Below are 19,102 nucleotides of genomic sequence, written 5' to 3'. Positions count from 1 at the left end.
GCTCCAGAACTATTTTTAAAGCCAAAAGCTATAAACGTTTTTGGTGAAAGAACAAACCCACAAATTACTCAATGTGCTCTATGCAGATTGGCCTCTGTGAGGCTTTGGGATAACATCCTACATCCTGCTACTACCCAGGACAAGGATACACAAGGTCACCTGAGCCCCTGGCACATTTAACACAGTAGCACCAAACTCATTCCTTTTCATAGCAAATTCAATCACATCCTCTTCATTTATACAAAAGACTTTTTTTTCCCTTTAATTGCTTAGACAATACCAAGCTTTCTGTGATTTCCAAGTGATTACAAAAGCATAAATACAATCTCTCCAACCAGCTGAGGAAAGTCTAAGGGAAGCACAGCTATCTGTCTTGATCCTTGGGACATTTCATTTAACCAGTGGAACATAATAAAGAATGAGGTAAAGGATTAAACTTAATATGTGACCACACAGAGCTATCAAATCTGAATGATCTTCTGTCAGTGCATCCCAGGATGAAAAGCAAACTAGAATTCTCTTCACTTTAAAGGTCTTGAAAATAGCTCGAGTGGGAGGTAGGGTATTTGCATATTCAATATTCAAAGCATAATGTATTTTACAATGGAAGTCAAAGGATCTTGTTGATTAACGAACCAATTCCACCACTGTTCTATTATTAGTTGATTAACTTAGGATATATAATACAAATTTCATCCCAAATGAACTACAAGTTGCTCACAGTGACAACTGAAATCTGTTCCTTTTAGGAGGTTAAAAAACCTCTGGCTTTTTAAAGCAAACTTAACCTTTCACACAGCTCTTATTGCAGCAAACAAGGTAAAACAGATATAAACAACAGTAGCAAAGTGATCGTCTGTGTCAAAAATAAATCAATAATTTGGCAAAGTGTTCAAAGGACTTTATTTACTCCAAGAGCAGCACAGATTAGCTCCTCAAAATCTCACTGACTGAAGGCTCCTTTAGATCCAGGGCCAAGTTCTGAGCTGGAGCTCTTAGATTTGACTCTACTTAAATCAGCAGCTTGTAGGGATCTTACAGCAAAATTAGGCTTATTCAGCCTAAAAGCTGAGAGTCATTCCATAGGTTTCCAAAAATTAAAAGAACATATAAAATACCCATGATTTCATCTGTGTGAGCATTGCTCCTGAGGCTTTATACACCTCATGTGTACATGAGAAATCAATGCCACAAAACACTGCATTTTCCTGTGGTGAAAGGTCCTTTCAGTAATTGGAAAAGTTCACAGAGAAATAACATTGTGTGGCCACACCACTTTCAAGTGAAGTAACCAGAGGAATCCACTCCTGAGCAGCAGCACTTTCCCATAGACTGAGGCAGCTGCTCCCTGTGTCCAACCTCAGCAGGCTCATCCTGGAATTCCCATGGATCTGCCCATGAGTGATGTTCCAGTCAAGGCCATGGCCACCAGTAGCTTTTCTTTCTCAAGCAATTGAGCACCAGCAGTTATTGCAGCTCCTGAGATGAAATGGCTGGATGAGAACCAAGTGCTGGCACTAAGAGAGCAGTGGAAGCAAAGCAGCCTGGAGCCTGTGTCAGCCCAGTCAGAGCCCCTGGAGACACAAAAACCATCCAAGGGAAAGCAAGCAAAGATTCTGCTCTTTCACTTGGCTATTTTTATGGGTGACTGTAACATAACAAGCATGGAATGCAGATTATGGAACACAGTGAATGAAAACAGGCCTTGAATTTCTCATATAACACAGGCATGCACCATCCCTGGGCAGATTTCCTGGATTATGCTCCATTTTTATTGGAAGAATCCAGCAATGCACCTACTTGATGCTTCTCCATTTATTAGAATCTGGAAGAGGTTGGCATCACCAGATTCAGTCTCTCCACACTTAGTGAAGGAATTACTATAACACTCCTAAATCAAAATCCAGTCAGGGATGTAGAAATGGCTTCTCCAGGGGCATCCAGAGCCTGGCAGGTCGTCCCCTGCAGGAGAGGACACCAGCCTGGTGCCCTCTGAGGTCAGGACCAGAGCCCAGCTCCCCTTTGCAGCCTTGGCTTTTCACTACAAGCTCCTCCCCTCATTTCCTCTAACCTCACATTTGCCCCAGGAGAAGTTTTCACAAGGTTCTTATTCCAAGATTATCATTAAAGGAGAAAATGGATAAAGCTTGTTTTCTCCAAAGAACAAATCCCAGATAAATCACTCACTTTGGAGTCAAGTCTTTTAAAATAGTATTTTCTGCATTCATGCAGCAGAAAATCTTAGCTGACTATATCTATTTTCATTAAGAACTGAGGAACAGATGTTTTAATGTCTAACTAGACTAATTAATGGGATACAGACTGTCCAAAGTATTAAAATTCAGTTAGGAAAAGTTCCTGAACATGACAGGTTTTCCATGTTTTTATCCTGAGAGGCTCTAAATTCAAGCTAGTACAGCCAGTGTGGAACAGAGTTAATAACTCAGACATAGAAGGATGAGCTTCTAAAAGATAAGAGCAGTAGAAGCTCAGTCTAATAAAATGAAAGTATCCTACAGGCTGCTCATGGCACAGCTCAGCCAGGAAAACTCTTCCACAGCATTTTCCAGGAGTGCTTGCTTCTGGTCAGGCAAGCAATATTAAAGCAGCCATTGCTAATACTTTGAATCAATCCAAATATCTATCATGAAAACCCCTTTTCAGTGCTCAGGGAAGATTCACAGGTCAGTGGGATCCAGGATTTCTCCATGGCAGGGGGTGCTGAGGGAGTGCTCAGCTCTGGGAGATTTCCTGAATCTCTGCATGTGTTTGGTTCAGGTCACAGGGAGCTTCTGGCAGATTCAGGTGGATCAACAGCTCTTGAGGAAAAGTGGCAAGATCTTTGGGCTGAGGCTGCTTTCTCTATTTGCAAATGGAAATATTTGTCTTGTTTTCCCAGGGGCAGGTAGGCATGGATGAGCATTTGTATGGAAAAAAGATCAAACTCCTTTAGTAAATGCATGTGCCAACCTCACACAGCTGTGAACAAAGTGAGGAGAGCTCCCATGCCCTGTTCTCAAAGCCAGATTAATTCCCACTCCTGCAGCTCAGCACAGCTCTGAGACAACTCTGAATCCTTGGGAAACTCAGCATCCTTGGGGCCCTGTGCTGAACTCTGCAAAGTACAATGGGTTGTGTAAAGAGCTAAAAATACCCCAGCTTTACCTAAGATCACTTGTAATTGAACCATTCAGCATTCCAAGTGTCAACATGTGATTCCCTAATTTTCAGGATCTGACAGCTGCAGTGAGGAGCTGCCAACTGTGCCCCCTGCTCACTGCACTTTGATTGAAGTACTTAAAAAGACTTCATAATCCACAAAGACAATTTATTCCTACTTTTTTGTGTTTGATGTAAGTGAATTGGTTACTCCCTGCTGTTTCTGCCGAGTTCTATCCAGGTGTAAAACCTCTCACAGCCAGTGCAATGCTTTTCATGACTGTGGAAGAAAGCAAAACACCAGCACCTAAAAACCTAAGCCAGGCCTGGCCTTTTGGTGAAGGAAAGGCTAAAACCACCTCAGCTGGGGATCCAAATGCTGCTTTGGGAGCACGAGTTTGGAAGGTGCTGATTGTTCCATTGCCAAGTCTTGAGAGTGCCATGGAATGTAACAGGACAGAGCAAAGTGAGACAAAGCAAAGATCAGAAATGCTGGGTCTACGAGATGCTTTAACTGTAGCACTTCAACAGGATTAAAAAATCCATTTAAACTTAAGACAGCAAAGCTAATTGTTAAAACTCCCTCTTTCTGCCTTTTTAAAACTGGAGGAACTAAATGTCAAACGTGTCACTGGAAGAGGAAAGTGCAAGGATGCTCTTGGCTGTCAGAGTGTGAAGTGAAGGCTGAATGGACAAACTCCTCCTGTCCCCATGAACTGCAGCACTGACTCACCACCACATTAATCAACATTTCCTCTGCTATTGCCTCAAAACTGGAGCACTGAACCAGAAAATACAAATTCTGAAGCAGAACATACCAGAAACAAACCTGCAGCAGGAGGTTGGCTGGGAGCGAGGAGCCCAGACTTTCCCTGGGGAGGGAGAACCTGCTCATGGCACTTCTGCTTCATCACCTCTTCCCTGCCAGCCCTGTCTCATCTCAGCCCTGGCTCCTCTCACCCCCTGTGAGGCAGGAGTGGCTCTGTGCATTTGCCATGGACTTGGAGGAGATGCAGAATCCACAGCACCAAGGCCCTCTGCAGCAATTCTGGCCGCAGGCATTTACAAAGAATTAAACATCGCAGTCTCCACCTTCCAGATGAGGAAACCATGACCTTTGAAACAGAAGTGACCAAAAACCATCAGGAATTCAATTCTTTTCCTAGTCTTTAGGCACAGGAAACACCCTTTTTACTGCTTTGCACTGGTGCCTGTGAGTACCACTGCACTTCACCTAAGGAAGTAATAAACATGAACAGGACATGGATTTATATATTGACTTCCTTGCCAGTACACATTTCCTTGCAGAAAATATTTTACAACCAGGAAATGCTTTTTATGAAAAGACAAACACTTCTGATTTTAAGCCAGTGGTTTTTTCCAAATTGCTCATTTTTCCTTCTCTCTGCAAAATGAAAACTTGAAAATATTTTAAAAATCAAAAGCAGAACATATTTGAACAAAAGGAATGCAGGCCATGTCCAAAACAGATCTTGTCCTTTTTCTGTCTTGAGCCACTTCCTTGTATCTGACAGTTAACTTGAGTTTTTCATTACTAAGCCTTTCACAATGTTGTGAGGTTTCCTTCCTACCCAGCTCTCCTCAAATTTCTATGGATCAGTTTCTTGTCTCCTGAAGAACAGGCACAATTATTTCTTACCTTACAGTGCCTGTGCAGATAATGTAAAACATATGCTGCTGTCTTGGTAATACATTCTTGTTGATTAATTAAACACTTCTTTCCATCACATGTCACAAAACACAAATTGTCAGCTTTCTGCTTTAATTTTTGCTTAAAAACTTGTCAAAGACTCCAGCAATGTGCCCACTGGAGCTGAAAACCTTGGAGTGGAGAGAAATCTAATGCAGTGGGTTCCTTATTATTGCTACCCAGGGAAAGGGAACAGTGTGTGATGGGGAGAGAAACCAACATCTTCATTTTCCACATCTCTGTGCCATTCCTCCCACCTGAACTCTTCATCCACACTTTCAGACTCCTTTAAAAGTAACTGATTTTGTGGAGCAGCCACGTCCTATGGGATTAGGAAGGGAGTTCCTTCTGAAAAGGGCGTGCCCTGTACTGAGTAGTATGTAAAAAAAGCACAAAACCAAAGAACAGGCAAGCAAAGAGTGTGTGCTTCTGGCTAAATGATGGCAGTGCAAAGAACACATGGCAGAATGATATTAACTCAGAGAATGATGCAGATAAAATTCTCTTTAGTTTAGTGACTCTGCCTCTAAGTTCCCTTAGCAGGATTCTTCCCAACTGGGAAAAAATTACTGGCTGAAGAAAAGTCAATTTATTTTGCTGGCAAACCAGTACCAAACTGCAGCTCATTATTCTTTGCAAACTTCTGAAGCAGAAAAAGCTGCTTTGAGCAGTACAGCTGCCAATCTCACTGTGCCTGGCCACGCTGTGCCAGCCAAAGTGGTGTCACAGCTGAACCTCAGGAGGGTCTGGGAAATTTGGGTTTTAAGTAAAAACTTTTGTGGGTAATAAATACCACAGGACTAATTGCATCTCTGATAGTCACTGGTATTATACTTTATAATCATACAGATTTTTTACATTATTTATAATCATATTGACCTTTCTGGTTAGTTATTCACCATCACACCACTGGGACGATATTGCCATTGTTTGGAATATTAATCCAGGCCAACACTGAGTCCTTGTACACCTTGCAATGGATTAGGCACAGTGTGAGTAAGAGAAATGAATCATTTGAAAACAGCTGCAAATCCCTACCTCATCCTCAGTCAGGACTTCAGAGCCTCCCAGCCCATGGGCCTGAGTGTTCTTCTGCTCCACCTGCTTCTCCAGGCTGGACATCTCCTCCTTGGCAGCCTGAAGCTCTTCTGCCTTGGCTTCTTTTTTCCGGGAAATGATAGAAGCCTGCAAGATCATTAACGTAAAAATTGCCTTCTTTAATCAGGAGAAAAATGATTTTTAGCTAAAATGTATAAAATATATACAGCAGGTTAAAGCACAACCTCATTGAAGTTGGCTGCAGCATCTCAACTTTCTCCAGAATGGATGAGGTTTCCAGCACAGCCTTTTTGCCCAGACTCAAGCTGATGTATTTTACATTTTAGATTTACATTTCTTCACCTCATTTTTTCCTTTTCATTGAGGAAAAAGGCAGGCATTTTACCTGCTTCATTTCTTCTGCTTAGTCCCTCTTGGTGCATATGTAAGATACACCAACATGGCTTAACTGGAGAGTTATCCAAGATTTCACAAATGTCATAATACAGATTTTTATAACTCCAACCTACTCCAACCTACAGAAATATGTTACACTAAAGCAGAACTGAGCCACTAAAACTTGGCAAATAGCTAAAAGATGATGAATAAAGCAATAAAGTACAGAAATAGTGTAGATTACAGATTATTTTTTTTTCTTAGTCTAGAAGATAAAACACTTAAAAATAATATTTTATACAAGACTGAATATTTAATAGTACCTGAGTTTTGACCAGAACAGATTTGGTAGCACAAGTATACATTAGTTCAAGGATTAAAAAAAAAAGGCATTTTTCTCTTGCCAAAGTATCCTGTTGAAAAATATTCTAAAATAACACAACACATTCATTTAGATGCAGGTACAGGAATTTGAAGCATGGCTCATTTCTTCATGTGAAAGGGAAAACTTACAAAAAATGAAGCCAAAACACAGCAGCTTTCTCACACTCAGCTGAGAGGACCAGCTTTCTCCCTAAATAAATCTCCAACAGAATTGTGCTGGGGTGGGAGCTCAGCTCTGCTGCACGAGGTGTCTGTGACAAACCAGGGGACAACAGAGCTGATTATTTTGTGAAACAGAAGCCAGGCCCTGGCAGAAGAAAGCAAAGAGCTCCCTGGGCTCTGAGCTCCCAGCAGCAGCCTCAGCTCCTGAGGTGGACCCTCCTTGGTCCAGCACATTCCAGAGCAGGATTCCCTCTCAGGAAGAGCATCTCATCCAAAATAAATCAGAGTTTCACTTTGCATTTGTGACTGAACTGCAGTACATTTCTCATCCATATTTTTTCCCTCCCACTGGTACGTTTTACTTAAGCCTTTTGGTTTTTCAAGCCATCACCATAAGCATCACACATCTTCCAGATAATTGGTGCAGGTAGCCTGGAAGAGGAATCACTCAGGTTCTGGGTAAGCTCTGAAAACCTCTGAGTTCATCAATCCTTTTTATAACTTGGGAATTTACTAAGACTGGACCAGACAGCCTATTTTACAGCAAGATTAGTTTACAGCCTCAGGAGGAGAAATCAAAGAATTCCTTCTTAAGAGATGCAAAGGAGAAAAATGGCATTAGGTCATACCTAAGGAAGGGACAGAGCTGCAGCAGGCAGCCCCATGCTGCCTCCTAAGAATCCATCCACAGCTGGAACTTCACCAAAACAGCTCCTCCAAAATGCCCCTTCCAGAACTGCTGTGCTGCAAGGACAGCAGTCAGAACCTTCACTGGCACGGCTAAAAGCAACCTTTGACTCAGCCCTGAACATACAAATGTTCAACACTCTTTATTTCCCTTCTGACCTCCATTATAATGGAATTCTACTGATGATGCCAGATAAACCAAAGGAAAAAATCAGCATGGAAACCAATCAGAGACTGATTTTTTCCTCCTGCTTCTGCTTCAAACACATTTTGTTCCTCCTTACCTGCTGGCGATACATGGAGAATTTACTATCAGTTGGCTCATAGGTGATGATCCTCTTCTCAATCAGCTGATTCATTTGTGCAGTGACTTCCTCTATCTGCAAGACAGAGTGGAGAACTAAGGACACAGAGCTTGGTGTCTTTGTCTTCTCCAAGAATTAAATGCTTTGCAACACAGACTTACAATCCAGCCAGTTCCTTTTTTTAAAACAGAGAAACAGACCCAAAAAGCTCTGTGAGTCATTGAGTATTGGCCAGGAAGAGGCTGTTTTTGCATTTCCAGTTCTGTGCCTTTATGATAAGGCAGAACCATGGTGTTGGCCCTGAAAATGAAGTAAACTGGTGCATGTGGAGAGAAAATGCAGTGAGTTGGTACAGAAAAAAGAAATTGCCACATACTGAGTGAAAAATGTAATTTTATTGACATGAACTAAAATTCCCTTTCATTCAACCATTTAACAGAAGTTCAAAGGGAAGCAAATCTGGTTAAGTGATAAAGATTTCATCAACACTTTGTAGAGTCACAGACCATCATATTCCAGTCTGTGGTGCCTTCTCCTCCTGCCTCAAGATGCACTTGGCTGTCCTTAGTCCCAAACTGCTGAGCTTCACTCCAGCCAAAGTTTCTGGAGCTCCCAGCCACACCAGAGTGCAGATTCCAGCTTTCCCAGTGCTCTGGGACTCCCACCAGCCATGGAATAAACAGCCACAGCAACTTTAATTCCCTGCTGGTGCCAAGGGAGCAGGGTGAACATTGCTGCCATCCCAGGGACAGCGCTGGGCACCACCTGCAAGTTCTGGGAGCAACATCCGTGTGCTTGGAAAACTGAGAATCTCAAATAAATTGCTCAATAGGACTAAAAATACTCCAACACTTGGGAAAAAAAAACAAAACAACTGTCCTGACTGTCCTGTGAATTCTATTCTATTAGTGGTAGAATGGGCTTGAATTTGAAAATGGCATAAGAATTCCCTTCTGTGAATAAATTCCTGGGTTTTATATTATAAAATATTATAAAATGCATGGTGGAAACATGCTTGGTGCACTTCAGTTCCTTTTTAAGGCACTGAGATAATAAAAAGCCTACTTAGGGAAAAAAAAAAAAGCTGCCTAAGGCCATGCTGTGACTACAGCCAAGTGTATGACATGTTTTTATTATCTTTCAAGAAGAAGATACTTCCAAAATATAACAAATCAAAGGTTACATCATGGAGAAAGAGAGAAAAACTTGAAGCTTTTTAAAGTATTATGATAAACCAAACAACACTGTTGGAAAAGAAATGTGCAAAAAAACAGGGTTTCAAGCATGCCTGAAAGACATAACTGCAGCCACAAATATTGTTTTGATTAGAGGAACTAATCTAGGAAAGCAGAGGCTGAATCACAGAGCTGGTTTATTATTTCAGCCCTAATCTGCCATTTATTAATGCTGTCATCCCTTAAGATGGATACTCTGCTTCCTCATTATCTCCATTTCATGGCAAAGCCTGAGTTGGAAATCCCAGGGGTGTTGAACACCAGCTGGTAAGAAACTGCTCTTCTTCCCTCTAACATTGGTGGAAATCTTCATCATTATCATCAATAGAAATACTAATAAGTAGCATTCCTCTAAATTCTTCTAGGACGTTATATTTTGGATTTAATCTTTTATTTAGGATTATGCAAATAGGAAAACTTCATTGAGTTAATATATAAATGTACTTGTGTGGCAACAAACCCCTCTGCATGTTCTGGAGATATCTGACAAATAAGGGTTTTTCTGAGACTATTTGCTTTTAACTTATGAAAAAGCCTGGAAAGGTAAATCAAGTATTTGATGCCTAAATTTTCTTTGTTCTTAAAAACTAAACCAAACAATGCAGGGCTCTTCCAAACACTGAGGAGTTCTGAGCCATTGCACAGGGATTGAGGCATCATCATCTTGTGAGGAGGATGAGGAGGAGACATCCCTCAGGGAATGTTGGGATAAACCCCCTCGATGGCGGGGAGAGTTTCAAACAAGTGAAATCTGAAGAGAAGAAAAATCAGCCCTTTAGTGCTGAATGAACACAATTTCCTCAAGAGCACCTGAGGATATGTCTGGGTTTGGGGTTTGGTTTGGGGCTGGTTTATTCCTGTCTGTCTCTTTTGTGGGTATTTAAAAACACCTTATCAGAGAGTTTGCAATTAGAGATGGAGGCACCTTTGGTTTTACAGCTGCGGGGAGGCTGCTTTGGGAATGAAACATTTTTGTGGGATATGAACAGGGATAAGAACATTGCAGAGTCCAGGCAGCTCAGAGCATGCTACAGAACACAAATCAGGGTCACCTTGGTCCCTCACCTCACTTTCCAGGGCAGTGAGATCAGCTTGAGTCATGGCTGGCTCTGCAACCAACTTTTGTAAGAAATACACTGAAGTCTTTTTACTTTCCATCTCTCTGGGTATTTTTTCATTTACCAGGTAGGAATTGAAATTTATCTCCTCTTCTAGTTTCTTCATTAAACCTTAAAAACAAATTAAATCAGTGAGTGTCTATAAAAGCAATGTAGCAGATAATTAAGTTTGATTTCCCCAACACAATAAAGTATTTAGCAGCTGATTACAATAACAGCATAACATTTGAGTCTTCAGTGCTCAGAGAAAGGGGGAGTTACTTGATTTAAATTTTTAATCTGGATCTTAAACAATATAAGAGGATTTATTATGCACCTCTATCTTGAACATGTAACTATCAGCTCCTTGAGAGATTCTTCTCATTAATAACAAGAAAACTCCATCTCACAGGAAACTCCAGCTGAGTCAGATACAGAATTCAACACACACTGCTGGTATAAACAGCCATTGAACCTTTATCTGTAGAAAAATCTTCATTTGGCCTAGCTCATTGATAGATTTATTATATCCTTGGAGATTCATGCTTAAAATAAAACTTTTTTTCTCTCTGGCATTTAAAAAGGCCTTAAAATGAGCAAAGTTTAATGTATGCCTACTTTAGGGGCCTTTACACTGCTGGAACACAGATTGCCTTCCTGTAAAGATTTCTTCTTGAAAGAACAAACATTTACTCTCAGGACAGTTTATAGGCTGAGAATGCAGAAAATAACAATCCAATAAAACAAAGCAACCCCATTTATAAGCTTTGCTGGACCAGCCTGATGCACCCACACCTTACCAGGCTCAGGAGGACTTGGCTCTTTCTAGGCAGAGTAATTCAGGCTCCTTAACAGATCATTTCTAAATAAACTCAAGATAAGAACAATTCACAGATAGAAAAATGCAACAGAATAAAAGGAAACATCAATTTAAATGACACTGCACAGTCTCCACTGACAACAGGCAGTTCAGTGAATAATTCCTCAGAGACAAGGACTACAAGAACTACAATTCCTGTGCCAAGGACGATAAGATTCAGAAGCTGCATGTCAGATGAGAGTGGGAATGGGTATTTCAGAGTATTTTTCATGATCCAGGTGATCCAGGGTACTTTTTGGTTTTCAAACAACTTGTTATGGTTGGGATTTTAGTTCTCTCCTTATTAGGGAGAAGATGGAATTGTGATGAAATGCCAAGGAAAACAAGAAGTTCACAATCTCCATCTCTTTCATCTACTGCACAAGCAGAGAGAAGTTGAGCACAGAGATACAAAAGTGCAGCTGATGCTGCTGAAGCAGAGATGGGAAAGGATGCAGATGAAAACAGCTTTTGGTTCTCAGGCTAAGAAGCCTGACTGCCAAAGGGAAAGGTCAGAACACAGTGAAAGAGCCCAGGAAAAGGGGCCCCCGTTTTTCTGCTGCTATTTACCTCTAAATCAGTGTCCTGAGAGATCCTCCTGAGCCCTGCTCCCAGCCCACTCTGCCAGGAGAGCTGCCAGAAGGGAAATAAGCCATCAGCTCTTGAGAAAAACTCAAGAACTGGGAGAAAAACCAGGCCCTGGGGAAAGCGGCGCTGCCAATGAAACTAAAACTGAGTGGGAGTTCCTCTTTCCCAGTTTGTTGATTTCTGTGTTTATGGAAAGCAACACATCCACAGGAGCTTTTCCCCTTGGTGGAGGGGCCATGTATGAAAACAAAGAGCCCCCAGACTGGTTCTGGAGTGGGAGAGTGGAGTTCCTCTGCCATCGTGCACTTGGCACTGCAGCTGCACCCTGGGCACACACTGGGACTTCCTGGGAGAGATTTCCCATTCCTTTCCTCCAGGAGAACTCAATTCCAGCCTTTCTCAGCCCATGGCAGAGCTGGGCAGGAGGGACCCATCTTAATGTCTCACTAGAAATCTCCCACCTGTGCAAATGCAGCAAAGCTGCTTCCCACACACCCTGTGAGCTGAATTATCACCTCACAAGTGACTGGAGCACCACTCCCAGTCTGATATTTATCACCGAGACCTGTGCTGTGGAAATCAATGTGATATCAATTACATCATTCTGATATGAAATATTAATATTTTAATTAAATCAATTTCTTGAGGTTTTTAGCAGCAAAGAAATCTGCATATATAACCTACACTTCATTTCTTGTGCTACTTCAGTTTCCTGATAAAAATGTACATTCTTAAATGATTTGTTGTAGATATGACAAGAAACTTAGCAAAGAACCACAAGAGCTTTGATAAGAGCAGAGACTTTTTGAGTTCATGGGGTATAACCTCGATCCCAATCTGATTTATTTCCCAAACAACCTCGGAGCTGCTACCAAGTCCTGTTACCCCCTGAGTGTTCTGTGTTGTGCTGAGTCCTCATGGAGCAACACAACCAGTTAAAACTTGATTTCTGATGGGGAAAGACATGATGTCAACATCGCTCATGAGTAATATCATTTCTTTCCTGAATACACTGGATATATTTTTCCTCCTGTACAACTCAACACATGGAGAAGGAGCTACCTAAGAGCTACTTCTGCTGCTTAACAGGACCTTAAAAACCAAAACACAGGACAGCTCCTGCTTTGGGCTTTTTTTCAGTGAAAAGCATTCTTTTGAAATTCCCAGGCTAGAGAGGAAAAAAGGCCAGCATACTTCAGATCTTTCCATTACACATATAAATTCTGTTTTTAATGTTTCAACATTGACTTATGGTTACAAAATCTACACACGTAAGCAGCACAGAAATCTGGCTCTGTGCCCTCAGGTTATTTTAGCAAGCTCCTGCCAACCACATATTTACGTGTGGAAAGCTATTCAGAGCACTCCTCATGTTTTCCATTCAAATTTTATTATTATTATTATTATTATAAAGAGAGGGATGGGAGAAAGAGTTTATTCGTGCTTGCTCAGTCATGTAGAAGAGCAGCAATTTTCTCTGTACAATTCTGTTAATGGAGCTAAATCTTGATTAACTTTGTGCTCAGAATCCCACTACAGAATGCCAGCTGGGCATCCTGGACCAGAACCATTTGCAGCAGGAATTCAGTTTTTAAAAGGGAGGAGAAAGAGAGGGGGGCATTTATTTCATGACTCTCTGCCAATAATTGGTTTATTATCACATGGGAAGGCCATGACCAAGTGTAGAACAAACTTCCAGCATCAAATCCTTCCCTTCCCTCTCCCAGCCACAAAGACAGGGCTGAAATGATTTCCTCCACAGGAACACCCCTTGCACTTTCCCTCTCTTCAACAGGGGCCTGGGACATGCAAACACTGGCAGATCAATCATGCCTTCCATATATCCTTGAAAAACCAAAAGTTTCCTGAATCTGTGATCCTAAGTTCTGCTTTTCATGTTTATAATTATTATTAGAGCTCTTTGAAACCTCTCTGACCCTTCAGTGCTCTTCTTGAATGTTGAATTAATGAGCAGGGGCTGCAGGGCTGGATGTGCCAGAGCCAAACCCAGAGGCAAAGAAACTCCCAGCAATGAAAGCAGGGAAGGCTCATCCATGGCAGTGGGAGCTCCAGCTCTCCCCTTCCTGACCCACAAATTCTTCTCAGGCACTTCCTAGCAAAGAGCCCCACGTGCCAGAAATACATTGCATGTACATTATTCCTGGAGGAATAGCCTGGAATCTGGCCAGACCCTAAAATAAATACTGTTGGCATGAGCTTGGCTTCCCAAGCCACTGTGGTCACTTGGAATCAAGGGTCTCCTCATTATTCAGCCATTTCCTTATTTTTATTTCTCACCAGTGATCATTTGCTATTTTCTTTCAGCAATCTGGTGTAAATACCAAACAAAAAAAAAGCCAAACATCCATTCTGTTTCTCCAAACCTTCCACTAAACTCCTTTTAATCCTTTTAACAGAGACCACATTGAATTTTTGCTGCCTTGTTTGTTCAAAATGGGGTAGAAGAGTTAATGACCTTAAAAAAATCAACTACAGCAAACCCATCAATCTCAGCAACCAGACTTGTATTCTCATCACAGATATCAAATTATCTCAAAAGTGCTTTACCATGACCTTGCACCGATTGACCGTGACTTTATAATAAATAAAATCAATTGAAGATGAAATAAAGTTCCACCTAAGCCAGTCTCCCTTACCAAATACTTCTATAACTTTTAATTGTAATATGGTCTGCAGTGTTGGAGGAGATCATTTAAACTTGGAAATTTAGGAAAAGATAATTGTGTGGAAGAGAAAAATCTTAATTTTTTATACCAAATGGAATATTTAAGTAATAGGTTCCTAAATTTCTGGTTTTCATCAAGAATGAAATAAAATAGGCATCTGCACAAAGCAATTCCTCTTTGACAAGTATCTTTGAAGTTCTCAGTGTTCTAAATCTATTTCTACATATTAACTTGATGAAGTTTATAAATTACACATTTTACTGCTCATCAACAGATCATTTTAACACATTCTTTTAATCAATATTTTCAAGCTACTCATTCACTTCTTCCTATATCTGCCAATAAAGTAACCAGTAATGTCCTGTAAAATGGACAGGGACCAAGGATTCAGTGATTTGCTTTGTTTCTTCATGTTATCAATTTCTGTTTGTGCAGCAGAGCAGAATTATGTCAGTCTTGCAGAGTAAGTGTGAGCTGGGTTGTGGTTATTCAGACCAGAGCCCAGTGACAATAAAAATACTGTTCATATTCAACACAACAAACACCACAAAAAAACCCCTCCAGAATAGGAACATTCATGTTACTTAGTGCTACCAGCAGCAAATCCTTCTCTAGTTAAACAATATCCTGTACAGAAGTTATCAAACAGGGAAAGACTGAAGTTAATGAACAGGGAAGGACTGAAATGAATAAGCAGGGCAGGAGTTTCTGTGAAGCAGCAGAATCACTTCCAGCTGTTTTGTAGCACCATAACAATTAATGAAACAATACAGAGTTTTCTAAATATGATGTTTCTAAGAGTTCAAATCCCATCAACCACAAGGCATATTCTCCTGGCACAGCTGAAGCAGGCTGATGCTAATTGCATGCTAATAACACTCATGAATATGTGCTAGTTGCATTTCCTTACAGAGTTCCTTTACATTTCTTTAAATATAAAATTAATTATAAAGTGAAGTAATCAAATCCGTAAGACAAACAACAAAGCTTCTGCTTGTTAGCAACAACTCTGAACATTTTATCTTGTTTAGGAAGTACAAACACCTGAAGCATTAAAAATGCAGGAAGTTTCCTTTAAAGGGAAGGATCTGACTTGCAGTGAAAATCCAGCTGCTGCACTGTCAGCAGACAGGGCTGGTACCAGGAGGCAGCTGAGGTACCAAACTGCAGCCAAAGGGAATCTTCACAATGAAATAAATTGTGCTACCTTGTAGACCAACAAAGCTTTTAAAATAAATGGAACCTATTCAGTGCACTGTGGTCACCTAATTTCAATTATTTAAAAAACCCCACAGTTGGCATTCTGTAATTGCTGCTACAGGCAGTGCCTTTGTAACTGGGGAAAGCAATTACAAAGCTGAGTCCTGAGGTCTCTGTTTGGGCAAAATTTCAACTTAAGTTTTCTTAAGTAATGACTCCAAGCTTTGATTGGGAACATCTAAATACTTTTTGTTTTTTTCCCCTGCAAGCAGGACTCGAGATAAGGAAATTAAATATGTTAACTTTATTTTCATCTCAATGATTAAATGACATATTTACTGGCTTTTTATTATGTTACCTTTGCTTCTGTGAACTGAACCCATCGAGTTTCCATTGGCCTTAAAAAAGCCCAGGAACTGAAATAGAATTGTTGACACAGCTTTGCTGTATAAACTCTCTGATAGCTACTGCAAAAAAGGAACAGTTATAAAATCCACTGCAAGTCCCTGTGAGATGGTTCAGATACTCCTTTAGTTCCACTTGTGGTTCAGTGGCAGATGAGAATCATTAAAAAATCAAAGTAAAATTATAAAGTAATAACAATTCTATGAGGTGGTGACTGAGAAAAATCCTTTAACTCAGAAGAGCTGCCAAAGCAGTTGTGTGAAGCAACCGAAACAGTAAATGTTCTTGAAAGAGCAGGACAATAACTTGGTTTACTAAATTTAAATTGAGAAGTAGTCAAGATTCTATAATTTTGGAAGTAATTTATACACCACTCTATGGCATGTTTTGCACCACACCAACCCAGGATGCAAGAGGAAAAGCCCTACTCACTTTCTGGTTTGGAATCTGCCACCATGTGCTGCATCTCCTTCAGCTGGACCTGGGCTCTCTGCAGCCTCTGCTCCGTGTGGAACAACTGTGGAGAGACAATTGGACACACACAGAGTCATTACTTGGAAATCCACGTGCAAAGCACTCAACCCACAGCGCCCCAAAAGAGCCCCAAACACAAACCATGGCAGCTTTAATGCCTGGTGATTTTCTGTTTCACAAGGGAAATGTGCCAGACCAAATTTTCAACACTTGGCCTGGGTTTACTTGATATTCCCTCCTGTTAATTGAGAAGAGTGTTCTTGTTCTCCCAAGTGATATTTTCTCTGATGGCAGAAATTCATCCAACAATTTTCAACCAAAAATATGAGTGGCTTGAGCATTACAACAACAACAACAACAAAAGGCAGCAGGAATCAGGATTGCAGCAGGTAACTCTGCTTATCCTGCAATGCAGCTGAGGTGTCACAGCAACCCACTGTCCATCCCAGGAGGAGTCTGGAAAGCTTCCTGCCAAACAAGCCCCAGCTGATTTGCATTTCTGTGACGTAGGGAGATGTGTAGTAAGAACTGGAATTAACTGGACATCACTCAGTCATGATCTTACTCAGGCTGCAGCAAAGACCCAACAGCTCGAGAGGCCACTGATTCCCACTGATTCCCACTGATCCCACATCCAGACAAAGGCTGCAATATCAGAAATCTGAAAGCTTTCCTCATTCTAATAGTGTTGAAATTCAGGCTACAGACCTTGGTGAGACAGTGTAACCAAATGGCACTGGACTCTATTGAAGTATCTTGTTTTGACAACACAGGACAGAATAAAACCCACCCTTACACTTGGATGTCAACTGCTCCCAGGGCTTCTCAGGACTTCATTTTTCCCAAATGCAGGTGTCTAAATCCTAAGGCTGCTCCTGAATACATATTACCCCCACCCAGGAAAAATACAAGGTACTTGCTGTGCTGCTCAGCCCCTGCAACCTTCGTGCAGATCACAGAGATAGAAATCAAACCAAGGAAACATTTGCTCACTACCATAAATGTGAAGAGTTCCCTTTGGGTGCCCCAGCAATAAGTCAATGAACATTTCCTGGGAATGCTAAAAGATGATGTCAGTGGGAGCTGAGGCAGCCAAGTACCTTCAGTGTGGTGTTCAAAACTTGCAGGGTCAAGCCTCTTCCCTTAAAATGTACATAGATCTTGAAATGGAATTTAATTTTCTGGGGTTGGGAGAAACTCTCCCATCTACTGCTGTTGCTGATGTATTTTTAAAATGCTCAATTCTCAAACAACATCAACAACTCTTTTGCCAGTACCTGACTTTTCTGTTCTTGTTTCTGTTGAGCCAGAGATTCTTCTCTCTCTTTCTCTAAGCGAAGCTGTCTTGCTATTTCAAGCATCCGTTGATGATTTTGTACTGTCTCCACCTACAGCAAGTGGATAAATAGTGCATGTTGCTGTCAGATAGCTGAGAAATACATTAAAGAGATCAGATGTCTCACAAGCCCACTTAGCACTTCCCTTCCATACACGTTACTACTCAGAAATGACAGCAAAGTACTGGACTCGAGATTCTTAAAAGCTCTGGATCAACGCCTGGGGAGATTCCCTGTAGGTCAATTAGTTACTTGATTCCTTCCTAGACATACAGTGTGTTTATCTTAATCCCTGTTTGCATTCCAAAATGGGAGTTGCAGGCCAAGGATTATGACACTGAAATGTAGGAGTGTTACTTCTCTTATTACCCTCTTCTTAAGACGCTCGACTCTTTTGGCCAGTTGATCTTTCTCCTCTTCCATTGCACTGATGTCCTAAAAAGCAGGAAAAGCAGATAAAGAAATATTTATTTATTCCCCATGTATATTGGATTGGACTAAGTTCTCTTCAAATTAGTATGAAAATCAGAATTCTTCCCTGAATACACAGAGGCGGTTGTAATTTTATTGATCTATGATCAAACATCCAGGATTCCAATCTCTCTTCTCTCTTACTTCCCCCACAGTTCCCACTCTCTTTATGCTAACATTCTTCATCTGCATCCTTGAGTGTTACAGTGAACATTTAAAATAAAAGCAGGTGGACTTCTCTAAAATAAAAACAAACAAACAGAAACCACCAAGGAAGGAATCAGTATGAATTCAACATCTGATGCAGTCTGACATATGTTCTTAATGTCACCAGCATTACCCAATTCCTGGCAGACCAATTTGCATGAAGCTGCTTATGAGAGATGTCTGCTGCCACTTTTTGTATTAAAACTGTCTTAAAAGAAACACTTTCTAGTGCTGAAACATGTATCTAATTATTATTATTCTCCTTTAGTCCTATTTTACAACAGCAGGGCTCTGCAGATCAGTAGTTATGAGAGAAAGGAAAATGAGCTCTCCAAATGCAGGCCTTATCTCAACATTTGCTTGGCTTCTCAGTGTGTCCACTAGAAAGCTGTACACACAAGCTTAATTATTGTGCTGAAACAGAGCAAATATCTCTACTTAACACTTGAGCCACGTGGGTTCATCATTTCTGTTGACTTAAGCTCATAATTCATTCAACACCCTCTGGAATTATTAGCTGCTATCAGGAAAGCAAAAGGCTTTGTATCAGTCTGCATTCAGAGGAAATGGAGTTCCAATATTTGGAAATCATGCTGCACAGTGTCTTGGCAGCCTCATTCCCCAATCTGCTCCAGAAATCTCAGCTCTAAACATGAGCGAGGACTTTGTGTTTGCCAACAGAGAGCAGCTCAAGAGGCAG

The 19,102-nt window shown here is 40.9% G+C and overlaps 1 protein-coding gene across 1 annotated transcript in view; it reads right to left on the bottom strand.

Annotated features, from left to right (window-relative positions):
• The window catches only part of IFT81 (intraflagellar transport 81), a 37,278-nt gene that overhangs the window by 12,668 nt on the left and 5,508 nt on the right, over positions 1 to 19,102 (bottom strand). The window contains exons 5-10 of the mRNA XM_066562232.1: positions 18,094 to 18,159; positions 17,665 to 17,775; positions 16,346 to 16,430; positions 10,143 to 10,306; positions 7,822 to 7,917; positions 5,909 to 6,055 (exon numbers count right to left, since the gene is read on the bottom strand). Of these exons, the coding sequence (XP_066418329.1) occupies positions 5,909 to 6,055; positions 7,822 to 7,917; positions 10,143 to 10,306; positions 16,346 to 16,430; positions 17,665 to 17,775; positions 18,094 to 18,159 (669 nt within the window). The remainder of the gene's footprint in view (positions 1 to 5,908; positions 6,056 to 7,821; positions 7,918 to 10,142; positions 10,307 to 16,345; positions 16,431 to 17,664; positions 17,776 to 18,093; positions 18,160 to 19,102) is intronic.

Source organism: Molothrus aeneus, chromosome 18 (assembly GCF_037042795.1).
Source record: "Molothrus aeneus isolate 106 chromosome 18, BPBGC_Maene_1.0, whole genome shotgun sequence".
Lineage (NCBI taxonomy): Eukaryota > Metazoa > Chordata > Aves > Passeriformes > Icteridae > Molothrus > Molothrus aeneus.
Note: the sequence above shows the minus strand (reverse complement) of the source record. Positions and strands in the feature narration are given on the sequence as shown.